The sequence below is a fragment of the Anoplopoma fimbria genome, chromosome 10 (genome assembly GCF_027596085.1).
Source record: "Anoplopoma fimbria isolate UVic2021 breed Golden Eagle Sablefish chromosome 10, Afim_UVic_2022, whole genome shotgun sequence".
Lineage (NCBI taxonomy): Eukaryota > Metazoa > Chordata > Actinopteri > Perciformes > Anoplopomatidae > Anoplopoma > Anoplopoma fimbria.
This window is the reverse complement of record NC_072458.1, coordinates 18,372,492-18,396,542: the sequence shown is the minus strand read 5'-3', so window position 1 is coordinate 18,396,542 and position 24,051 is coordinate 18,372,492. Positions and strand designations below refer to the sequence as shown.

At 40.3% G+C, this 24,051-nt stretch overlaps 1 protein-coding gene across 4 annotated transcripts in view; it reads right to left on the bottom strand.

Moving 5' to 3' along the window:
- The window catches only part of LOC129097035 (adenylate cyclase type 2-like), a 52,579-nt gene that overhangs the window by 22,838 nt on the left and 5,690 nt on the right, over positions 1-24,051 (bottom strand). For 3 of the 4 annotated variants that reach the window (XM_054605722.1, XM_054605723.1, XM_054605724.1), the window contains exons 2-9: positions 19,353-19,550; positions 12,554-12,715; positions 11,372-11,521; positions 7,360-7,508; positions 5,573-5,684; positions 4,086-4,213; positions 2,548-2,706; positions 1,367-1,499 (exon numbers count right to left, since the gene is read on the bottom strand). In XM_054605722.1, the coding sequence (XP_054461697.1) occupies positions 1,367-1,499; positions 2,548-2,706; positions 4,086-4,213; positions 5,573-5,684; positions 7,360-7,508; positions 11,372-11,521; positions 12,554-12,715; positions 19,353-19,550 (1,191 nt within the window). Of the gene's footprint in view, positions 1-1,366; positions 1,500-2,547; positions 2,707-4,085; positions 4,214-5,572; positions 5,685-7,359; positions 7,509-11,371; positions 11,522-12,553; positions 12,716-13,292; positions 13,347-19,352; positions 19,551-24,051 lie in introns of those variants that run through there. The other variant, XM_054605725.1, reaches the window with a different exon arrangement.

Below are 24,051 nucleotides of genomic sequence, written 5' to 3'. Positions count from 1 at the left end.
GGTTATGTTTTCAGACATGCACATGCCATGGTAGAACCTTGGTAGAATTACGTTTTGGAGCAGATCTGAATAACAGGGAGGATGCACTAATTATTTTTCTCTTATGGAAACAGCCTTGGCGGCGTTCTGCACTCTCCGAGTACCCTGAGTTTAAAAAATTGGAGAATTTTCTTAATCTGTAAAGTTTAAAAAATAGTTTCATGTAGTGACTATTTTCTTTCAACCACAGTTCCTAAACAAAACTGCCTACAACAAGGTATGTGTATTATATTGAGTACCCGGGTCATAATCTTTGGAAAAAGACATTGTTGATTTTTGCAAGTTGCAATATAGTGTCATTATATTAAAGAGAAGGCGGACTTCTATACGGCTGATATCTACAACAGCTGGCAACTCACAGCAAAACAATCTAGATTGATGAATAGAACTACAGGAATGAGGAAAAACATGTATTTTTGACTTTGGGGGGTTAACTGTCCCTTTAAGGTACAGTATTTGGACGCTAGGGTGTAATTAGGCCATAAAAGAGATGATTTGCCATGGAGGTCATGCGTTTTGGAAGTCTGCATTCCCCTCCAAGTGGTTGACCTGGTGGCTCGTTTTGTCTTTCTGAGCTGAGTACAATATTGTATGAAAATTAGTCTGATTGTTGCTGAGATATTTTAGTCTGAAACAAAGTGGTACACCGACTGACAGACTGAATAATCAACATTGCCATCCATAGACAAACACCACTAACATGGCTCAAAACTAAGTTACCTAAGTTATAGGATTTATATATAAGGCGGCAAACTCCGTTTCTGAAATGTGAAGCCAAGTTCCTTAAACTTGCATTCTTTCTAAAAGCAAGCCGGGTGGCGACTCCTCTGGTTGCAAAAATAAGTCAGATTGTATAAAAGTCTTTGAGAAAATGACCCAACTCAGCAAACATTGTAAACATGAGTTTATGGTCTCAATCTCTAGTTTCAGTCTTCTTCAATACAGCATGATGTTCATTAAGGAAATGATGGTCCCATTTAGAGTCAAATAGACCATAAAGTAGGATAGACTTTAGGGCGTTGCTACCTTACGATTGACAGGTTGCTACCGCTACTACGCTATAAATGGCGTCTCTTCATTGCTCCACCGTTGGTCATATGGTCACTTCCTTTCACTTGTTGCAAGAAACCAAGAAGGTGACCGCCAAAATCAAAATGGCAATCAAAATGCCGACTTCCATCTTCAAAAACCCGAGACACAAACCAATGGGTGACATCACGACGACTATGTCCACTTCTTATAAACAGTCTATCGTTACAGTAACCTCTTCAGCATTGCTATCTGACTTAATGTGAATGTTTAAGACCATGTAGGTGATGGTTCTGACCTTGGGGTTGATGACCAGGTAGGTGACCACTCCATGTTCTTTCAGGTAGGAGTCTCGGCACAGTCCGTCTCCAGGCTCCACCTTATACGAGCCCTTCAAATGCTCCAACGTCACAGAAGAGATGTGGACCCTTCTGAAGTTGAGACAGGAAGAGATAAGAGGACAGATGATGAGAGACGCTAAGAGCTTGGGCCATTAATAGCTCTCTCAAACACATTATTTACTTTTACAAGAACATGTGAGTCTGCATTTTCAGCATTGTTTGTTACCCTTGCAAACAGAGAGGGTTTTCAGATACCTTTCAGCAGGCGTAAGAGGAGACACAACCATTAGCAGCCCAGTGAGACAATGTGGTGGCACCAGAAAGAGCTTATTTTCTGTGTAGCTTACACATAACCACCAGCCAATTTTCCCATGCTTGTTACAGTGCTAGGATGGCAGAGCTGATGTCCACATAACAACTGTAGAGCTGATTGGTCAAATGAAGTGGCTGTAATTGACTTAGATGTTTATAACATGGGTAGAATTAGAGCAGACATAGATCCCAAGTTCCATTTCAGTCTGTAAACGTGCATTTCCTGATGTAAAGCAAGTTAATATAGATATTTTCAGCTGATTGTTGATTGCACCTGTTATTGGTGCTGACATGCATACGTTCTTCCCTCTGGTGTGTCTTCATATTTGGATTTAAGGGGGTGGTTCACTGGGGCTCATCCAACATTGATTTTACAAGATTGATACTGATATGAACACTTTTTTATGTTGGCCTGGCCGAGCTTTGATATTCCGTATTGATAACTGATAAATCTCAGAGCAGAAAATAGAGATTACCTTATTCTTTTAAGATTGAAAAGGCCTCCAAAACAGCCTCCTGGAGACACTAACGCTCCACTGCAACTCAAGATAATGATACTATGACGCTGCTGGCCACTGGGACTAGCTCACTTAGTCTTTAGGCCACATGGAACTGCACAGAGCAGATGGGAATTCACTGACTTGCTAAGTGCAACTCAACATTAATCACCCAGAGGGCAGGACGTGTTAGTCAAATCCCAAAGCATAGCTTCCTGTCAGCTTTACAAACTAATTCTCGCAACTGTTCGCCAGCCGCACAATAATTACAAGGACTTGAAAGGCAGCAGATCAGTGTTACATTATCTGAAGAATTGGTTATATCTTACCCTGGCACACCTCCGGCCTCCATATGATTGGCCAGCGTTACGTCATGTGACCACACATCATATTGCCACTTGCGGAGGCCAATGACACCGCACAGGACGTTGCCAGAATGAACACCAACACGCATGTTGATATCGACTCCGGTGGCGTCTCGGACCTTCCTGTAGAGAGTACAGAGCAGAGCTCATCTTTAAAGGAGTGGTTCACTATTTATTTGGTAATATGTGCTCATTCGCTTTCTTTCCAAGAGTGAGATGAGAAGATTCAAATCGATCACAAAGTTGAGTACATAGCTGGGGTTGGGACGTGGTTAGCCTAGCTTAGCATAATGACTTGAAGCAGGAGGAAACAGTTAGCCTGGATTGGTTTCAAGTTCAAAACACACACCTTTAAAGCTCAAATTCATTGTATCAGCATGAAGCCCTTGAGACGAATTATCACATTTTCAAGGGGATCCCATTACAATTAAGACATTGTATCTCATTTACACAACAGAGAAGTAAGAGCTCTACCAAACAGTTAAAAGCATCAAAGCTTTGTTCATAATGTTGACACTTGAATACTAAATCAATGTTAGAATGGTGCTCAGCCTTTTTTTTTTGTGCATGTCTATTCATTCTGTTTAAACCCAGTATTTTTGCACAGTTACAGATAAAGATTAGGCTACACTAACATAATCAGAATTATACTATTTGTAACATTGAATTCCAGTGGTGTAGTAGTGATGCAGGGGTAGACGGTTGATTAACTAGCGTTAAGAATAAGTTACTAATAATTTACAGAAACATTGCATGCAAAAGTCCCCCTTCCACATGTTGATCCGATTAAAAAAAGACATATTTAACCTGATGACTCACTTTAATCTAAATTAGAATTTTGTCTAAGAATGTAAAATAAAAGAAGACAATTGGTACTGGCGACAAAAAAAAAGACAATTTTTAGTAGCTGGAACTATTTCTTGGCTAACCAAGCATCTCCCAAAATGTTGAGTATTTGAGTTAGCTTTCAGTTCAGACTGCCATGGCCAAAGCTGCCAGAAACCAGAATTGTATTTTGTGAAATATGTCATATATTTCCCCCCGGAATTTAATTCTAGTCAGGGTCAAAAATCCTCCCAAACAGCACTGAAATACAGACTCTGCTTCATAATGTCAGAGGTGGACGACACCGAATGGCGTCTTTAATCTGATTGTGATTAAAGGTCAGCGCCGGCAAGCTAAACATATTGTTCTGTAAAACTAATACGTGTGAAAGTCAGAGAGACAGAGAGCAGAAAGAGGGGGAAAGCTCAAAGAGAATACTTTTTCATTTGTTTGAAAATGTTGTTTGTTCATTCGGGAGGCTTATCATGAATTCACATTGTGTTTACTGTGGAGTTCAAACAGAGCTGGAATCAAGTCTGGCATTCCTTCTGCTCAATCTGTTGACATGCCTGTTTGTTTGTGTTTTCGTTTGTATGTGTGTGTGTGAGAGAGACAGAGAGAGATAAAAAAAAAAAAGAGAAAGAGAGAGAGAGAGAGAGAGAGATCTGGTATTTTACTTGATGGCCTCACACATATCCAAGCCCATCTTCACACAGTTCCTGGCGTGGTGAGGCAGAGACTCGGGCAGACCAGACACACAGTAGTAACAATCTCCCAGGATCTTGATTCGCATACACTCATTCTCCTGAAAGAGAGAGAGAGAGAGAGAGAGGTAACTAGGGGTTAACAGGAAGAAGTGTACATTCATCATCAAACTCCATAATCTTTCTAAAATTACCGCTTCACTATTTAATTTAGAGAATGACGTTTTTCGGGCTCTTTTTCACCTCCACACAACCCTCACACACACACACACACACACACACACACACACACACACACACACACACACACACACACACACACACACACACACACACACACACACACACACAGTCACATCCATCAAGCCCAAAATCGTACACCCACACACACATAATGCATTAGCTCTCATTCCACATGTGGGATGTGTAACAGCTCATCTTTGGACCGGGTTTATATAACGGCAGCTTCATCAGCCAGGAGGACAGAGCTGCTGGACACGAAGCTCAAAGAGAGCCTGACTCAACTGTTTAGACCCCGAATAACAAGAGTACCCATGAGACCGCGAGATGCACTCTGACCAGCCCACGCTGCTGCAACCTGCGGCTGTCAACATGCACCAGCGCTCTGAAAAAGGTACGGTACAGAGGCCGATGCTGCCCGCGGGACAGAGAAATCATCCATTTCAAGGCCGCGCTTCATCTGATTGACAGAAGAAGACAGATCCTGCTCTCTCTTTTTTGTAACAACCAATTTTGTGCACACTATTCAAATAAGGTCAACTGTTATGGATACAAGGTAACATCCGCTGAAAGCACTTAATGTGAACCAAAACACACTGGTCTAAACATCCTTATTTTTCTCCATCAGAACTACTACGAGGAACCTTTATTTTGTGATGATTTTTGCGGTTCCTGTAGACAAAAGAGGAGTTGTTTCAGAGCACGGGGGTCCTTTTAGAAAACCGATAATTTAACTGTAGCTAAGTCTGACTGTCTGCTCTGGGCAGATTTTGTGAGAATGGGACCCGGAGGCACAGATGAAAATAATTAAGAGTAACTATAAAAAAATAATCATCTTCTCGCTGATGGTTTTGTTCACTTATGTAGGTCATTTAGAGGCATCAGTGTTATATTGAGACTGTTTTAGTCAAAAGTTTCTCATAGCAACTTGAAATCTAATTATTTCTTGATTATAAATGCCATCCTGTAGTTTCAGATAGTTAGGGCTGATTGATATTGGGTTGATTCATGGATGCTCTAGAAGTTAATGGGTTTATGATGCTTGTTTTTCATGGTTTACGTGGTTTACTAATTCAAATCTATGAAAGGAAATCAGACAGATAATTCTCTTTTCTAATGTTTCATTCATTTCTGCTGTGAATGTATTCAACTTAAGCACCCACACTGTTCTTGTGTGTGAAGACTGACCTATGAATGAAGATGGGATTGTCTTGAGTTACCTTTGCAATCTGGTCAAACTTGCCGAAAAGTTCATTCAGCATGTGAACGAGTTCCCCTGGGGAGCAGTCACTGGCCAGCCTGGTGAAACCCACGATGTCGGCATACAGAATACTGCACAAAATGAGAAACAACACACAGCGCAGTTAATATTGTATTACTGCATTACACAACCATGAAATAGCACTGTTGATTTCATGCCTAGTTTGTCATTGAATTACATGAGAAGAGGCATAACGATTTTCTTCTCTGTGGGCTATTTTATTAATAAGAGTAACATGGATAAGGAGAACTTCAGTTTTTGTTTCACTTGCTTTGAATGAATTTTTCTGCAGTATTTTTCTCCACAAACCCTTTGAGTTCTTGAGCATTTTTACCAATGTGGCAACAGATTTTTACTGCAGAAGATTCTTCACAAACCATAAATGAATGAAGACACACTTTTTTGTGCTCAGGTTTCAAATTCAATAAAAATAAATAATGCAATTCACATTGTTTTGTGCTGGTTTTTAAATCAAGAGTGTAACATTTCTGGATCATGCACCTGAGCTGTTTTCTTTCAATCATGTTAGTATCGTGCACTTTCTTACCTATTCGTTTTTAAATATTACATTAGATTAAAAATGGATACAGCATGTTATATATTATGTCTCCAGCTCCTCATAAATGTCACAAGTCAGAAAACAGAAAGAACAGACTTTAAATAAATAAAAAATATATTTTAAATTAAATCAAATGAAAATGTTTTATTCTTCTTCTTCACCATGGAGGCGTGCAAGAAAACTAAGAAGAACTCATGGTAACGCGGTGTGAGTGATTGATGTACAAATGGTTATTTTAAGGGTGAAGTATTCCTTTAATGCTGTTTTTAAAATTGTCCATACCTATGAAATAGAATAAAATAACCCAGTTTAGAGTTAACCTGTAGCTCTCACCAAGATGAGGGTGCAAACACTTTAAAAGCACTTTCACCCAAGAGAAGGAATGGTCTTTCAATAAGCGTAAAAACACACAATCTAACCAACGGGCAACTATTACGAGGCGGTAGCTCTCCACTAGCGGTCTAGTGTGGGAGGGTCCCAGCAGATCCACACGGACACATGTCCTTGGGTGTCAGTTCTTTGTTCTGGAGAGATTGCCTTCTTACCTGTGAGCTAGGTCATGTGAGAATCTGGTATTACTGGAGGGATTACAGGCAACAGAAACATGAGCACAAACTCTCCCAAACACACACACACACACACACACACACACACACACACACACACACACACACACACACACACACACACACACACACACACACACACACACACACACACACACACACACACACACACACATACAGTTGAGGCCCACTTAAAAGGCACACAGTGATATTGTTTCCACCATGACAAAAAACATTTCTAGAGGACATTCTATGGAGAGGCTCTTATGGTTAGCCCAGATTTGTTTCTAAGGATGTTGCCGGGAATAGAGTGACCTTAGAGTGCAATGGAGGTGGATTCCCTCTGAATTGAATGTGGCCATAGCAATGAGAAGGAATAAGAAGATGGGATGCAGTGATTATTACAAGAGGAGAAAAGAGAGGAGGAAATAAAGTGGGATGAGAGGAGCAATCCAAATGTGAAGGCAGGTAGAGAGGGGAGGACAAAAGACGACATTGGGATGAGCAGTGACGAGGGGGAGGACAGGATGTAACAGGATGCAATCACGCTCCGAGACGAGAACAGAAAATAATAACCTCTAATATGTGGAGGCTCGGATAAAAAGGAGAAGGAAGCCTCACCTGACATTGGTGTGCCGCTGCACATACAGGTTGTGGAAGTTGTTGGTGCTCTCAGTTCGACCGAAGTTGGGTCCCTGCAGCCGCTGGATGATCTCGGCTTTCATCACCCTGGCTATGTGAGCCGGCAGTAAGGATAACAGCAAGCGCTCCTGAGGACACAGAGAGAGGGGGGGGAAAGATACGGATACGTAATGAACTACATTGAGAACATAAGAAGAATACATTTATATGTTAACATAGTAAAAATATAGAATAAACTTGTTTCATTTACACTACGACCTTGATAAACCTGCAGGATGCTTGTTTTTCTGAGTTAATATTCAGCTAGATTTTTGTTTTTGATATCTAACTCACAGCAGGACTCGTCCATTGTGAGTCAAAGAAGGAAAAAAGTGATGATTATTTATAATAAAAAGATTCAGAGTTCAGAGAGAGACAGTATTTGTTGGATTTGTACAGTTACACAATATGTGCTATGTAAGAGGTTTTTTGGAGTGACTGGATTGTTCTTTTATCTTCTTTTCTGTTCTATTAAAATAATAAAATATTAAAACAGAAAAGAACAGAATAATATAGAACAGAAAACAAAGCCTCCTCAACTCCACCTCATCCTCCACACTTGAACCTAACAATACTCATTTTGATTATTTTTCTAGTGAGGCATAAAAAGACTTCATCTGTATTTTGTTGTCCAACTCTGTGTTGTAGAACGACAACCTTGAACCTTGAAAATAAAACAGAACGTAGAATACAACAGGATGCCGTAGAATGAAATTGAACCCAATGACCAAACTCCCACAATGCAATGTTGTTATGACAGCAACGTTCATAAGGCGGACAGCTCTGCTACTTCAATAATGCTTAATTTTAGTGTTAGCATAAGATTTAAACTTTGCTTTAGCTCAATATACATTTTTTAATTAGTTCAGACATCACAAATCATAATCTGGTCCCCTTGAGGTTGGCTACGGCTGGCTACGGTTACCATGGTTATGTGTCTCCAGCTGTCATGTACAGTTCAGTGCATCAGAAAACTTACATACTAGGGCTACTGTTTATTCAGATAAAAGCATGCCTGAAGGTAGTTTACATATACACCATGTAGTGCATAGTATGTGATTTAGGAGGCAAGAGAATAGAACAATAAAATACAATAGAACAGAACTTTTCTTTTATGTTCTTTTCTCAAATACTGCATGTAAAAATAGTCGTTGTCCTCCAAAGCTAATACTTATCCTCCTAAATAGATTTCCTTAATTATGGCTTTTTGGGGCTATTTTTTTCAGCTGAGCACAGGAAGCTAAAGTCAAGAACAGAAGAGCGTCTGAGGCAGAGACATTTATCTTCCTCCAGCACAACGCAGCACGGCGGAGGAAACCAATAGATTATCTGTGATCCTACAGGTGAAACATCAAAGAAACGTGCCTGTCGGTTAGACTTAAAAAATATCCATTTATGATATTGAGCACCTTGTTGCGTAAGGATTTCCACTGATTTGGTCATCTATTTACTGAGGATGTTTATGGAAAGTTGACGTATTTCTTTGCTGTGAAGTTCAACTATTGAAGCACTATCGATATCGGATGGAGGGCTGTTTGAGGGAGATTTTGAGAGTGTGCGAGTGTGTGTGTGTGTGTGTGTGTGTGTGTGTGTGTGTGTGTGTGTGTGTGTGTGTGTGTGTGTGTGTAATAGAGAGAGCGAGTAGCTGCCTGAGGGGGTGTGACTCATAAATGCGGCTCACAGCAGAGAGGGTCATTACATTGTTCACACACCACAGGCTCATTTCCTAAAACACAGCAGCAAATTAAGTAGAGAGAGGGGGTTTGGGGGGGTGGTGGGGGTGTGGGTGCGCTAAAAATAGAACTCCACACCACCCGCACTTATTTACTTATGCAGCACTGAGGCAATATGAACCCTCTACTGTGAGCATGCAGAGGGGGTATAATGGCCAGAAGAGATGGAGTTTTATTAATCTTGTGTTTGATTAAAGAACTAAAGTGATCTCTATTCAGCTTTTGAATGAGATTCTGAATTGTTTACTTTTGCAAACACACACACACACACACACACACACACACACACACACACACACACACACACACACACACACACACACACACACACACACACACACACACACACAACACACACACACACACACAACAAACAAAAGGGTACAAGTGCACAAAAACATGTCAGTGATAAATGTTCAAATACCATCTATACGCAAAACAAAATATGGAACTGACCTGCAGTAATAAATCATTTAGAAACTGAATTCAAATTAAAAATATTTTTCACATATGATTTCTGCCCATTTGTAGAATAGAAGACATATGTAACAGGTCATAATTAACTTAGATAATAATAAACTTCATATATATTTGCATATAATGAGGTATTTGTAATATTCCTACATCTTCTAATTTTACTTACATTTAAAAAGGATACATTAATAAGAAAATACTTAAAGGCTAACTCTAGCAGGTCCCTATTGAGTGGACCATCACTTATTTATGTATAATTTCATGTGTCGTTTGCCTGGTCAGAGAGAATGGCTAATGTCAGGGCAAAGACAATAATGTCAAGCAAATGTCACTGCATAATGCCTCTTTAGACATGACGACTTACCAACTCCTCATCCCTGACAAAACTGGGAAGTATTTTGCAGAAAAATTGAATCAATTTGGGCTCTTATGCCTGCAAATTTCCCCGCTGCGGGACTAATAAAGGATTATCTTATCTTATCTTATCTTATGTGTGGCTCTGAGAGAGAGAAAACAGGTAGGGTCTACAGCCAAGATAGGAAGCAGCAAAATATTAGCACCAAGCAGTGTCATTACGTCTGGGGATCAACAAAACTATTACAATTATTTTAAATTTCAAAGCAAAGTGGTGAACCGAACAACCAAAAACCATTCCTAGAGCTAAAATAAAGAGAAGTTGCACAAAGTATACAGAGACATTAATAAGTTTAAGCTCCTTGAAGTAACTTAAACCTGTTTAAGAAACAGTATCAAGTTAAGACTGATGCCTCTGTGTGACCTACATAAGCAAAGACCATCAGCGAGAAGATTGTATATTCCTCAATAGTTGTTCTTAAAGGAGCAACAGATAATATTCATATCATTAATATAGCAGCAAACGACCATTATGTATGTAAAGATATAGAGGAGTGATGTCTAAATGAGGTCGCTCTCCCTCTGTGTGTGTGTTGTTATCTGAGCTTCTCTTTGTCTTGTTGACATAGTCCGGCCGCCCTCATGTGCTTTTAGTACATGTTAGTGCATGTTAACGTGCACCACTGGCTAGCTCACATCCGCTGTCTGCACTGCTCTCACACGGCGGATAAAGCTGATAACGCCGACCTGAACCGCAGCACCCAGTACCCTCAGGTAAACACTGTGACAGCAGGTTTGCAGTAGTCTGTGCTGTTAGCACTGGTGTCACCATTAGCTACTAGCTGCATGTGGAGAAGCAATAGAAAAGCTCCCAATCTTGTTTTATCCACTTTTAATGCTTGTCATGCAGCACCACGCTGCTGGAGACCCAGGCCTTATGGATGGACCCGCTGCAGAGATGGATGCACGGGAGAACCAGAACCAGGACTGAGCCGAGCAGACTGTCAGATCCTGCTGCAGTAAAATAAGAGTTTTTTTCAGAAGGACTTTGGCGCTCAAAAACACTACTGCTTTTGTCCACAGGAACAGCAAAATGAACACAAAATGAACACAAAATGAACACAAAATGATAGTCCCATTTAGTAGGTTTAATGGTTATTTGTTCCATTTTGTAGTCTTGTATTGAAACATTTTATTCAACAGTGAAAGGCATAAAATCAAGAGCACCATCATTAATGTGTCACATGCATCCCCAGAAACCAGAGTGTAATCACACATTCATTTCGACTCTATCTTTGTGTGTGTGTGTGTGTGTGTTTGTGTGTGTGTGTGTGTGTGTGTGTGTGTGTGTGTGTGTGTGTGTGTGTGTGTGTGTGTGTGTGTGTGTTTACCTGTTGGTGCTTCTCAAACTCTAGTTTAATGGGAGACTTGATGCAGTTGCAGGTGTCCTGGTAGGTCTGTTTGAGGGCCAGGTCCATCAGGTGTTTGTGGTACGCTCCGGCCAAGTTACCGCAGGTGAAGATGATCACATTGGCTAAGATCTGCCACATACACCACATACACGCACACAGAATAAGGCATTAAAATAATGCTAGGAGGTGACGCATTTTCCAGATATGCCTGTGTGTAATTTCCCCAGAATCTAACTCCTTCCACTTAAGCCTACATAATTACCTCGTAAAAGCAGGCCGGATCACTCACTTTGACTGCGCTTTTCCACCACTATGTCAACCTCAAGCTCTTTAAAATGTGGCCTTGCATATCAATAGGTTGTCCTTGGTACTGTATCCAAGGGAAATGAGCATCTCTGAGCATGTTTTATTGTTGGTGTGCTTTTCCATTTTGTATATATGTGTGTGTATGCGTGAGAGAGACGGAGCGAAGAGAGAGATTATCGTGATTTGAGTGTTATCAGTGTGTTTACTTTGTGTGTGTGTGTGTGTGTGTGTGTGTGTGTGTGTGTGTGTGTGTGTGTGTGTGTGTGTGTGTGTGTGTGTGTGTGTGTGTGTGTGTGTGTGTGTGTGTGTGTGTCAGCCTCAGACATGCATGTGATTAAAAAATCAATTCCATTTTGTTCTATGTACTTTGAGTGTTATCCGGCATGTTTCTGTGTCTTTATTTACATGTACAGCTTTTATAATTGCCTCATCTGTGATGGATTTAGTTTTGTGTATTAATAAAAGCATTACAAGGTTTCTGTTTTGTGGTGAGACTTTTATTTAAAGCTATCAACAGTTTGTTCATTTAGAACCAATGTTTTAAGAGCTGTTCCCTGAGCAATTAAAATGCCGTTCAGTTGACTCTGGAGGTTTTGCTGACTTTCCTGCGTCACCATGATACAGATTAGGTTCACCGTTTTACGACCCAGGCCTCATTAAAATGTTGTACCTCGTCATTTTTTAATCATGCATGGAACAACCTTACAAATTTTGTTTTCATAACCTAACCCTGCAGCTAATAAGTGCAGTAAAGTAATCGTATTTAGGTCATCAGAATATCAAAACAGGAAGCTCAAAGCAGCGACATCTCGGCCACATTGACCACAAAAGCAGGAAGTTGCGTAAATTCGTTACCTGCCAGACCAGTGGTTCCAGTTCAGTGGCGGTGGAGGCCAGACAGACGCTGAGGGTGACGGTGTGCGAGAAGCAGGTGATGGCGCTGGCGATAATGGCCCCTCTCATGGAGAAGGGCAGCATGGTGTAGACAACGAACACGATGAACAGGAAGAAGGACACCTGGTAAACGAAGAGAGATGTCAGTTGGGAAATAACTCTAATCTGTTTAAAGCTCTCGATGTTGTGAAATATTTTTTTCCAACTTTGTAGCTTTTCCTCGCCCTACAAATCTAAACAGAGAGTGTGTTTAATAATTCAGCTAGTGCTGGAGAGAAATATGCAGTCTACAAAAAACTTTCAACGCCATCAGGCTTCAGCTTTGCTTTGTCTGATTAACAGAACTGCAAGCACAGTGGATAGCACACGCATTCACTGATGTTAAGCACAACGTACGTCAACCCATTTTGAGACTTTATGCATGGTCATAGAAGTACTGCAGGAATGCCCCAAAAAACGACCACAGCAATGCCCAAATATAGATCACAAAAATGCATGTGGTTGAATCTCATCAAATATTTCTGTTGTATCATTCCTCTCTGTCTGCTTTCTGCCTAAATACAGAAGCGTTAAGCGGTCTGCCCACTCTTCTTCACAAAAAGATCAAACGATGAAGCTGATCTTATGATAAGCAATAAAAAAAAAAGACAAAAACCGGCCTTAAAGAAATACTCCACCCATTTGTATATCAATTACTCACCTTGTGTTACCTCGAATTCCTGATGAAAACATTGTTTCTTTCACATGCCTCCATGGTGAACGAAGAATCAGAAAATGGAGGAAAGTCTTGATGAATTGAGGGAAGCAAAACTATATGAAAACATCTGTTTACAAACTTTCAACCAATTCGTGCAAAATGATCCAAGTCTGAATTTATCTAGTCATTTGCAACACATGCATCGCGGCAAAACCTTATTAAACCTCAATAATTCTTCTGCAAAAACAGTCTCACTGTGGCTCGCCTGCCTATTTTTGCGAAAGATGCATGTGTTTGGAAACTATTGAGCACATGACTGGATAAATGACACTCGGATTATACTGCCCCCTTAATTTCAATTCATCAAGATTCTTCAGTTTTTTGATTCTCCCCTCCCCTCATGGAGGTATGCAAGAAAGGATCTGAAAGAATTCAAGGTAGCACAGGGTGAGTAATCGATATACAAATGGTCATTTTGGGGCTGAAGCATTTCCTACCTAATCAAAGAAATGTGAATCAAACAATGACATCCCAAATATTTCCTTCCATATGGGAATGAATATAAGACTGAAGTATCTTTTTAGATGGATCTTACTGCTTGTTTACTGTAGTTGTTTCTCTTTCCAGGTTTCCATCAAAGCCTCTTACACCTGTCTGTGCTTGTTCCTGTTTTCTTCGTGTTTCCTACTGCGATGCTCATTGACACCTTGTCCCCTAACCCTCTGCCTCGCCCCGGCCCACTTCCCCTGCCATCAGTCAACCCCTTCCTGTTGTGGTGGTGACCAGCGCAAACGGGTCACAGGTTTTAACAGGGACACCAGAAGAACTCTGACCTTCCTGCCTGTCTGTTTATTTCCTGCGTCTTTGAGGTTCAGAGAGTCAGTCCGCGAACAGGAAGCTACTGATAGTGACAGCTAAGAGTGAATCAGATTGAAAAACATGGGTGAAATTGATCTTGCTGGCCCCAATGTGTCAGGTTACCATAGGTGGAACCTAACAAAGTACATTTACTCAAGCATTGTACTTACATAAAGTTTTGAGGTTGTTGAACCTTATTTTAGCCTTCTCTTTTTATGCCACTTTTCTCACAGAGCAATAAAGTACATTTTACTCCACTACTTTTTTTTCTGACAGCAGAAGTTAATAGTTATTTTACTAATTATTATTTTCGCATACAATATATATGAAGAGTTTGACTATAAGGGCAACTTTTTAAGGACTTGTTTACGTCAGTTTTCCTACAAAAGCATTTCATAGTTACAACTCGTCAAATGTGAAGGTTGGCTGGTTTTCAATTTGATCATTTTCATCATATATGAATAATTCTGAGGTTTCGCTGGACATAAACATTGTGAAGGTGCCAGTTTGGCCTCTAAGGAATTTTTACAAACCAAACAATTAGCCCATTAATGTAGGAAATAATCCACAGATTAATACATAATGAAGATACAAAACAGTTTAAAAGGAGCTCCACCTCAACCAGCTACAACAATAAAATCCTGCTTTTACATTAATAATGTATGAGAAGTAGTAATTTAATGATAAAATATATATAACAGTATAACAGTCACAGGGGATATTTTTCTGCTATGAGTACTTTGATACCTAAAGTATATTTTCCTGATTATACTTATACACTTTTACTTGTAACAGTCCTCCACTACTGCATGTTATGATACATATGTATATACACAGTATTCATATTTAATGTGTTACTTGAGTACATCTGTCTCACACTTCTAAGTCCTTTGGTTCCTTAGAGGAAGTACTAGCTGGGAAAAGCTCTGCAATAATATTCACAGCGTTCAATACATCAACATTATAATCATTACTTGCAGTGACAGGTGACTTTGTGAAGCGTTGCAAGTAAATTATTACTCCCCCCACTGACATGCAGTGTTTTATCAAGCAAAAACATGACTAGAACATTGGATGTAAGTGACTGTTGACCGAGTTCCTTCTAAAAGAGGATCTGAAAACAGAGAGCAGCGAGGGAAGGTGTTTTGACTAGCCGTATGCTCTCTGTTGCCAGGGTTACCAACGGGGCAGGATGCTGTCGTCGGAGCAGATGTGGTGTTTTGAAGGATCTGTACACGTTGTCATAACCTTCAACTCCTAACCCTGAACTCCCACCTCTAAAAAAAAGAACCCAAGGACAGAGGGCAGTTGTAGTGTGTGGAGCTGTGGGAATCGAGGATGGCAGTCCAATTTGGGGTGCGTCACCTGCAGCCAGACGCACTCCATCTCCCCCTGCTCTCTGGCCTGAATCCTAATACACCCCTCCGAGATGGGAGCCGCAGCCATCATCTCACTTCAGCATCTTCGATTACTTTTTATTTCTCTATCGCTCTCTCTTGTTCCGAGCGCTCAACCCTCCTCTGTGTTTCAGACAAAGGCAGCACATGCTCACTTTGGCTCCACACACACACACACACACACACACACACACACACACACACACACAGGCTTCAATACCCACGTCGAAATAATGTTTGCTCTTTGCTCACTTTGGCATTCATGAGCGTATTTAGGGCTTGGCAGTACTTTTTAGGGATGCGAGCACCCACGTCTTTTGCAAGTACGTGCCAACATAGACACACTCACAGGTCAGTGTGACTTGATTCTGGGGGGAACCAGGTGTGGCGGCCATGTTTAATCTGCCTGCTGGACAGAGCCAAGGCCTTCAGAAATTGAATAAAGCCCAGACTTACCGGGTAATGCGGATAGATGGTGGTAGAAACGGCTTGTGCTGTATGCAGACAAGACTTTTTTTTTTTTTTTTTTTGTGTAAAGAAAGCAGGTGAACAGGTGAGCATGTTTGTGGTGGAGGGGTTTGAAGTGAATGACGGAGCAGAGCACCAGCTTCTCTTTATCTCCAACCTTACCTCTCTCTCTCTCTCTCTCTCTCTCTCTCTCTCTCTTCATTCAGGGCTTTTCTGTTATGAGCTCCGTGTGCGCCACCAGACATGCTGTTCTCTCAGTAATCACAATCAATCCAACCCACAGAGAGCAGGCAGCCAATACAGCTGTTCTCTTTTCAACGGATTTCTGTATTTCTTATCGTCTTTCTTTCTTTTGTTCTTTCATTCTTCACAGCTAGAATTGGCAGAGACAGAAAAAGAGAAACTACAAAAGCAAAAGAGAGATCGCTAGAGCGATAGAGATGATAGAGAGAGCGATAGAAGAAAGATATAGATAAAGAGACAGAGAGATGTAGAGCTAGAGGAAAATAGAGGGATATATATATATTTATATATATATATATATTATTTATATTCTTTAGAAAGACATAAAGAAATATAGATTCCTGATGTCACAATATAGAATTTTAATATTAGGATTATTGTCAGAGCAAAGATCACAGTTTTACGATTTCACAATTATTAAACAGAATATTTCTAGGCCAATAGCTAATAAACTAAATTATGTATTATCAACACGAACCCTTTTCTTTAAATTTGTTATTTGTCATCATAGTGATTATTATACTTTACAACGATAGCTGTTAGCTGCAGTTGTGACTAGCTCTCTTCCTGCCGCTTTAAACACATTTTCTTGTTCACAATGTAGCGTTAGCATTATTAGACTAGTGACTAGAGAGCATCAGCCGATCTCCAGTTTGCATATTTTCACTGAATTTAGGCGTAAACGAAAAAAAAAGAAATCTCACTGTGATGGTTAAACTGGATCACATGGTTCAGAGTCATTTTATAAATCCAATGTGCTCCGTCACTGCTGATCTAAGGCACTTCTTCGGCAAATATTAGGTTGGAGTGTTGGTTCCCTCCGACATTTTTACATTTCCTATTCTCAATGCTGCAGGTGAGGTGACAAGACTCGAGTAAGAAAAGATTCAGCCGCACACACGAACAATGGTGTCTGCTGTTTTCACAGGAAACAATGCAGGAATCACGACACTATAGATATCGTAACTTCTTCAAAGGTCACAGTCATGAAACTGTGATTTATATAACAATTAAGGTTAAGGTAAAACTGGCTAATCCCGACATCTCAGATAGATAGATAGATAGATAGATAGATAGATAGATAGATAGATAGATAGATAGATAGATAGATAGATAGATAGATAGATAGATAGATAGATAGATAGATAGATAGATAGATAGATAGATAGATGTCGGTATAAGTGGGGGAGTCATGAATGCAGAATAGAGTGATTAATAATGCATAATGATTATGCTCTCACAGGTGGCTGATGATAAAAATATCTCCTCCAGGAGGGAGGGATGGAGTGAAGGGGAGGGAGAAGGGCGGAGAGGACATTTTGGCATGGTGGGGTGGGTGGAGGAGGGGGGTCTTAACAGTAGAGGAGGAAGCAGGTGTGGAGAAAAATGGGCTTTGATGAATAAGGAGGGACAGGGCACTAGATTGAGAAAATAGGATTCCTGAGACAGAGCGAGAACGAGTCTGGCACTGAAAACTAATGTGTCTGTCTGCTGATCCGCTCACCTCCAGCTCTCATCAGGCCTCATTAACACTTGTCACACGTGGAATTAACTCTGTGCTCTCGACTGCACACAAACACACAATCATGCAATGCATGCATATACAAAGGCCCCCCGAAACTGACGGACAGATGTGTGTGGAAAAAAAAGGCCTCCTCACACAAATATGCAATCACGTGTGAGCACATATGCGTGTGTCAAAATGCAAGATTTGAATTTTAGGGTGTGATTATTCTTCGTCATGTATTCATTTAACTGTTTGCGTGAGTCAAATAAAAACCATGCTTTTGCTTGCACACTTTAAATTTGAGTGTTTCTTTAGGTTAAAAGTCTCTTTCAATTCCATTCTTGTTTTATTCTCTAACTTCACGAGAGTGTAATAATAAATAGCTAGAATATGCTTTTAAGTTAGTAGCCAACTGCTGTGAGTTTTTGTGCAGTTCCTTTGCAGTTACAGTAATTTGTTCTGTTTGTTATTTTTTTTTTCCATGCCTGTATTTTAATCTGTGAGTTGTTGTTTTTCTTCATCCCTGCCGTTCATAACTTTTTTCTTTTGCTACATTTGTAGAACCCCTTCAGCTGTTTCCAAAACCTAAATACAAGAGCTGCGATGTAAGGTATGGATCAAGTCGTGTATTGGTCTCAACTCATGTAAACTGCAAACAATAGCATGTCCAGCTAACTATTTTACACAGTAGAAACCTTATCCAGCATTACTTCCAAGTATAGAGACACTTCATGCTACATCGTTTTGTGGTTTCACAGGTTAAATTTAAAAAGCCCTGCTGAATGCAAAACATTCACTCTGTAGTATTTCCCCGGTCCTGTTATAACAACAGTATGCTTTTTGTCATACTCATAAAAAAGCAAGAGCCATGCTGTGTTGATTAGTTTTTTATAAAAATTAAATGGTGTTATGCCATTTAAAATATTCAACATAAGTTAGAAATTAGCTTTTTCTAAGACTTGTGCCCCTCTAGTCGGTCCTGCTATTGGACGATTTGTGTTGGTTCCTTTAAGCACAGTTAGTGCCAAGGAAGGTTTTTAACAAGCTGCCACTACAATAGGGCTAACAAGCTCTAATTTGCACGATGTACAGTGCTGTTTCTTGATTTTCCTGTCTTCTACATGGACCATCCTCTGATTCTTCGCCTGAGACATGCAGAGTTCTGATTTAAAAAAAGGTCAGTTGGAAACATTAAAAAAAATCAGCTACAGGAGATGGTGTATTCCACAAGCTCAAAGAGCTTTCATTAGCTAAATTAGCTAGGTAGTAAAGGTGATCAAAATCAGCTATCAACAGTTATTTTAGCAGTAACATTAACCATCAGCTAGAAATGAGAAGCTTACTTTAGTCTGCTTCTCAAATCAAGAGCCCATTGTTTCAGCAATTACTATGAATTTTGAATGTAAACTGCACCATGTGCCACGCAGGAAACAGAACAAAACAGAAGGGGGGCGGAGCTTAGCAAACAGTCAATCAAATGAATTGCACCCCCAAATGCATGCGACCAGAAATGCAGTTGTACAGACAGTATAGCAATGCCCACATCCACATCCTGATACACAGACATAAAAAACACAGAGATGTATGTACCTGGTCCCAGGGGCTGAGTATCCCTCCAGAGAACATGAACAGGTAACCCATGGTGACCAGACAGGCCCATATAAGGAGAGAGAAGAGCCGGAGCATCCGCTTGAAGACCGACTCAATGCAGACAAGGATGAAGATGGACAGGAAGAGGAAGAGGGCAGCGGGTACCGTGATCAAGAACGTCAAGTGGTCTTCTGTATTCTAGAGAGAGAGAGAAAGAGAGAGAGAAAGATTTATTGGTTTATACAGTGTAAGATTCTGTGACTTTGGTGGTGGTTTTATGTACTCATTTTCTCTAAATGAGATCATGATTTACTAATTGAACACCATGCTGTATTTAAGAAGACTTGTAACTAGTGATTGAGACCATAAACTCATGTTTACAGTGTTTACTTAGGTATAAATCAAGTGAGACGTAGGGACATTTTCTCATAGACTTCTATACAATCTGACTTATTTTTGCAACCAGAGGAGTCGCCCCCTGATGGCCATTAACATTACATTACATTACATTTTAGCAGACGCTTTTATCCATTCACACACTGATGACAGGCTACCATGCAAGGTGCCACCATCAGACTCTAACTAACATTCATGCAACATCCAGTCCACACCGATGGCAAGCCTTCGGGAGCAACTTGGGGTTAAGTGTCTTGCCCAAGGACACATCGACTGCCGAAGCCGGGTATCGAACCACCGACCCTCTGATTGGAGAACTACCTTGCTCTCCACTACGCCACAGCCGCCCCTTTAAAAGGAATGCATTGGCGTCACTTTTTTCACAGGCGGAGGTTGCCGCCTGCTTTATGTACTATGTCACTTGCTCGATGCATTGTTCGTTGTCATTCCTCAGTTTGTCTGAACAAATGCAAAATCATCCACATTCAACGAATCTGTGGTTTGCAGAAATGTAAAATCCCCTGGTGACTGGGCTGACCACTGAGTACATTCTGCAACCACTCTGAATAATGTTGTGTGGTACAATGTTTGCATGGAGGAGCATACTTATTACAGATCCGGTTAACCAAAAAAACTTATGCAGTATATTATGTTAACCAAAACCTTTCCTATAACGTTAACAAAATAACACAAAAAGCTGCTTCCTTAAGGATAATTCTCCTTAGTTCTGTGTCCTCATAAGGATAGATCTACAACATGACACACACACACACACACACACACAAATTGATGAACAGATGGCTCACAGTTCGGCAGACAGACTGTCTGAGCCCAGAGAATGTGCTACAGCATCATTTCTGCGCTCACACTGTCAAAGTCAGCATTTAGAAGCTGTCAACACACACTCACACACATACACACACATTATCTCTCTCTCTCTTTGACTCCGACCAGACCTCCCATACCCGCCTCCTCTTCCTCGACAGCCTCTTCCTCGTACTCACTTTATCATGTTGACAGTTTATTAAGATGTACATAATAAAAGCTGTCCATCCAGTTGTGTTAAAAGAAACAAATCTGGCTGAAGGTTTTTTCCTTACAAGGCGGTTCACTTTCTTTCTTTTATCTTGCTGCCATAATCTGATTTACTCTCCCTTGTGAAGATATTGATTTTTTGCTAAAAGAAACCTCCATAAATGATGTGCAAATGATCATGTAGCTGTCAGAATGTGTTTAAAGAAAATGACTTCATATAAGACTAAATTTAACTCTAAAGTGTATTTCCTCTATCATTGTCACAATCACTACACTAATATTTTCACTAAACGTTCATGGTTGTACGGATCGTTTGTGGGTCAAAGAAATGTTATCAATATGGAGACCATTTAAGTTTGTGCTGTTGTCTGGTAAGATTCAGGGAACTTTAGCCCCTTTACCACTGGACAAAAAAAATCACAAAATACCAACTAACATCTGGCTTTTGTCTCAAAGATTAAAATCGGTGTTCGTACCTGAGAAAAATGGTTATGGAGTAGTCACAGGTATTTATCGGATCCAGCTCCAAACGTCAGTAACGGAAACATGACACCCGGATGGACACTATAATTTTCACCCCTTATTGGGCGTAATGCTATGTAAAGAGTTATATTATATTTAACGTACAAAACATGTGATTAAATTAAAATGCTCTTATCAAAGCTACCAGACTACGTTTGGTTGAACACTTAATTCACAGAGTTAGATAATAAAAAGAAAGGTTATGCTCTCCTCAAAGCTACAAGACTCCATTGACAGAAGCGGTAATTTTACCTCGCTGATCTTTGTAAAACACACTTAATTCAAGATAAAACTCGCTGAATCGTTCTTTGCTAGTTTCTCCACTCTTCCAACAATCGTAAACTCTGGTTTGAGGGTTTGAAAGAGGGACTAAATATGTAACAGATATAAAAAAGAAGAAACTATCGTAACATTTTCACTATTTACTAACCCCTTTTTTGGGAAATACTCGTCTTCTGGCAATGGGAAAGGAGTCTATCGCCTGTCTTCAGGGAGTTTTCCTGCATTTGAAATACCAGCATATATGTGCTAATTTCGGTGGAAAGAGGGGATTAGATTAATTTGAGTCATGTGACACATTAACAGGAAGAGACTTTTCACTTCCCTTTAATGTCCCCTAGCACATAGTCATCCTTTTGACCTGTCCCTAACTTCTGCATGTGTTTGTCCTAAACGTAATAGCACAGTCTGTAGCGAAAATACCTCTTTTGATTCTGACTGAAATATACTTTAATATGCAAAAATCCCATCGAACACAAACACGTCATACAAACATGCACACGCAAATGTGGTCAGGGTAAGACTAAAGTACTCTCCAAGTCCTTTTGCACTCTTCAGGCTGCGTAAATTATGAAACAGCAGCAAAATCACCATCATTTGCTCAAAAAGAGGACTGAGAGCTTCCACACACTCAGCACACTTTCACAGACTGGATCCTACCCGACACCTACGTAGACCATTTTCAGTTATTCCAAAGTCATGGTCCAGCAGCTGTACATGTTAATTTAGCAAGCCACTGTGAGATAAGATGTCACCAGTTCTACCGTTAAAAAAAGAACATCAGTGTGGGCATAGAAATGTGTTTTAATCCCTTAAAAAGCAAATCAGCGGATCAGCTTTTTATGTAACAGAATGAAAAGATGTCAGCGGACTCAACCTTGAATTTTCGGCTGATTTGACATTTTATTGACTCGAGCTGCTTGCTGAAAATAGCAGGAGCTGTTTTGCCGGAACAAATGCAGGAAGGGAGCATTTTGCTGCGTATTAGTGTAGCAACACGATGTAGCAGAGGTAGTATGAGTCAGGGTCTGGCGAGGGGGATCCCATGGGATCTGACTGCTGCTGACGCCACGCCAGCTATACAGTCAGCCTGAAGCGCGGATAGAATCCCAATGAGGATGTGAGCAAGACTGCAAACTCAAACACCAGAGGGAGGGATACCTGAGTGGACCTCGGTGCCAAAGACCCCATCCTTTTGGCCCTAAAAAAACACATTTTGCACAAACTGTATGCTCACACACGACCAAACAACTGCAGGTTAGGAAGCGAGAGAGCTGTTCTCTCACCACTTCAGTATTTTCACTTTGCACATTTTTCGATTCTAGTACATCTAATCCTGTTAAAACCCTTTTGAAAACCATTTAAAGCCATTTCCCTCAATACGGCATTGAGGGAGGGAATTGTGCCGGCTCTGCCATAATATACTGCATTGTCATCCAGAACAATTATTTCCTTTTTTTAGCCCAGTCTGGCTTATCAAGCTATTATACTGGGAGGAAAAAAAGGGGGAAGAGGGAGACATTGTGGCAGCAGACGAAAAAGAGAAATGCAGTAATCTAATTATCCAGCGGTGAAAGGACACAAACCCACCAAATACATTATGTCAGAAAGGCATAAGGGAAACTTGTGTTGCTTTAAATCATGATAGTGTATGCACTCTCCATGTATTGGTGCCTGTTGAATATTTATAATGCATGATGACGCAGAACTCGTGGCAGATTTCTTCCATCTGCTCTCAGCTTGGTTATTAAAATCATCAATAATCAACAAACCTTTACTTGAGTGCTCCATTTGCAGTGTAGAGAAATGTTAACAAGGTCAAAGGTTTCAGAGCATCAAGCATTTGACCCCAACATATTGATATAAATGATTAAAAATAGTTTGAAGCATAATATGTCGCTTTATCTGGAGTCCTGAGAAGACGTCATTAGATTAAATTGTGATAGTTTACAGTCCTTTAGGTTGTTTTTTGTCAGCCCTATAACGTGAAGTATTTTCATTTAATAATATTAATGTATTGTGACTCTCTCCATTTCAGAGATATTGTGAAATTTTGTAACTTCAACCTTGTGATTTCACAATAATTCATCACAGCACCCCAAGGGAGGAGTTCATCAGTGCACTGTGTAGAAATGGTCATTTCATAATCCATGCCAGAGGGCACAGTGGTGGGAGGGGGGCTGCTGAGTGGATCGAACCAGTTTGAAACACTTTTTAATACAAACAAAAATTCCAAAAAGTGGAATAGTTAGTAACATTCATGGGGAAATTGTAATGCTATACATGAAATAGAAGTGGGTGTTCTACGATTAGTGAGACTTTCACAGAATCTGAATGTTAGCTTGAAGGCATGAAGTCCCAATCAGCACTTGGTTTTTAAAATCACAATCATGTGGCGTTTTAAAAATCAGCATGCAACATGAAAAGGGGCACTCCATCTATTTGACACAACAGCGTCTATTTACCT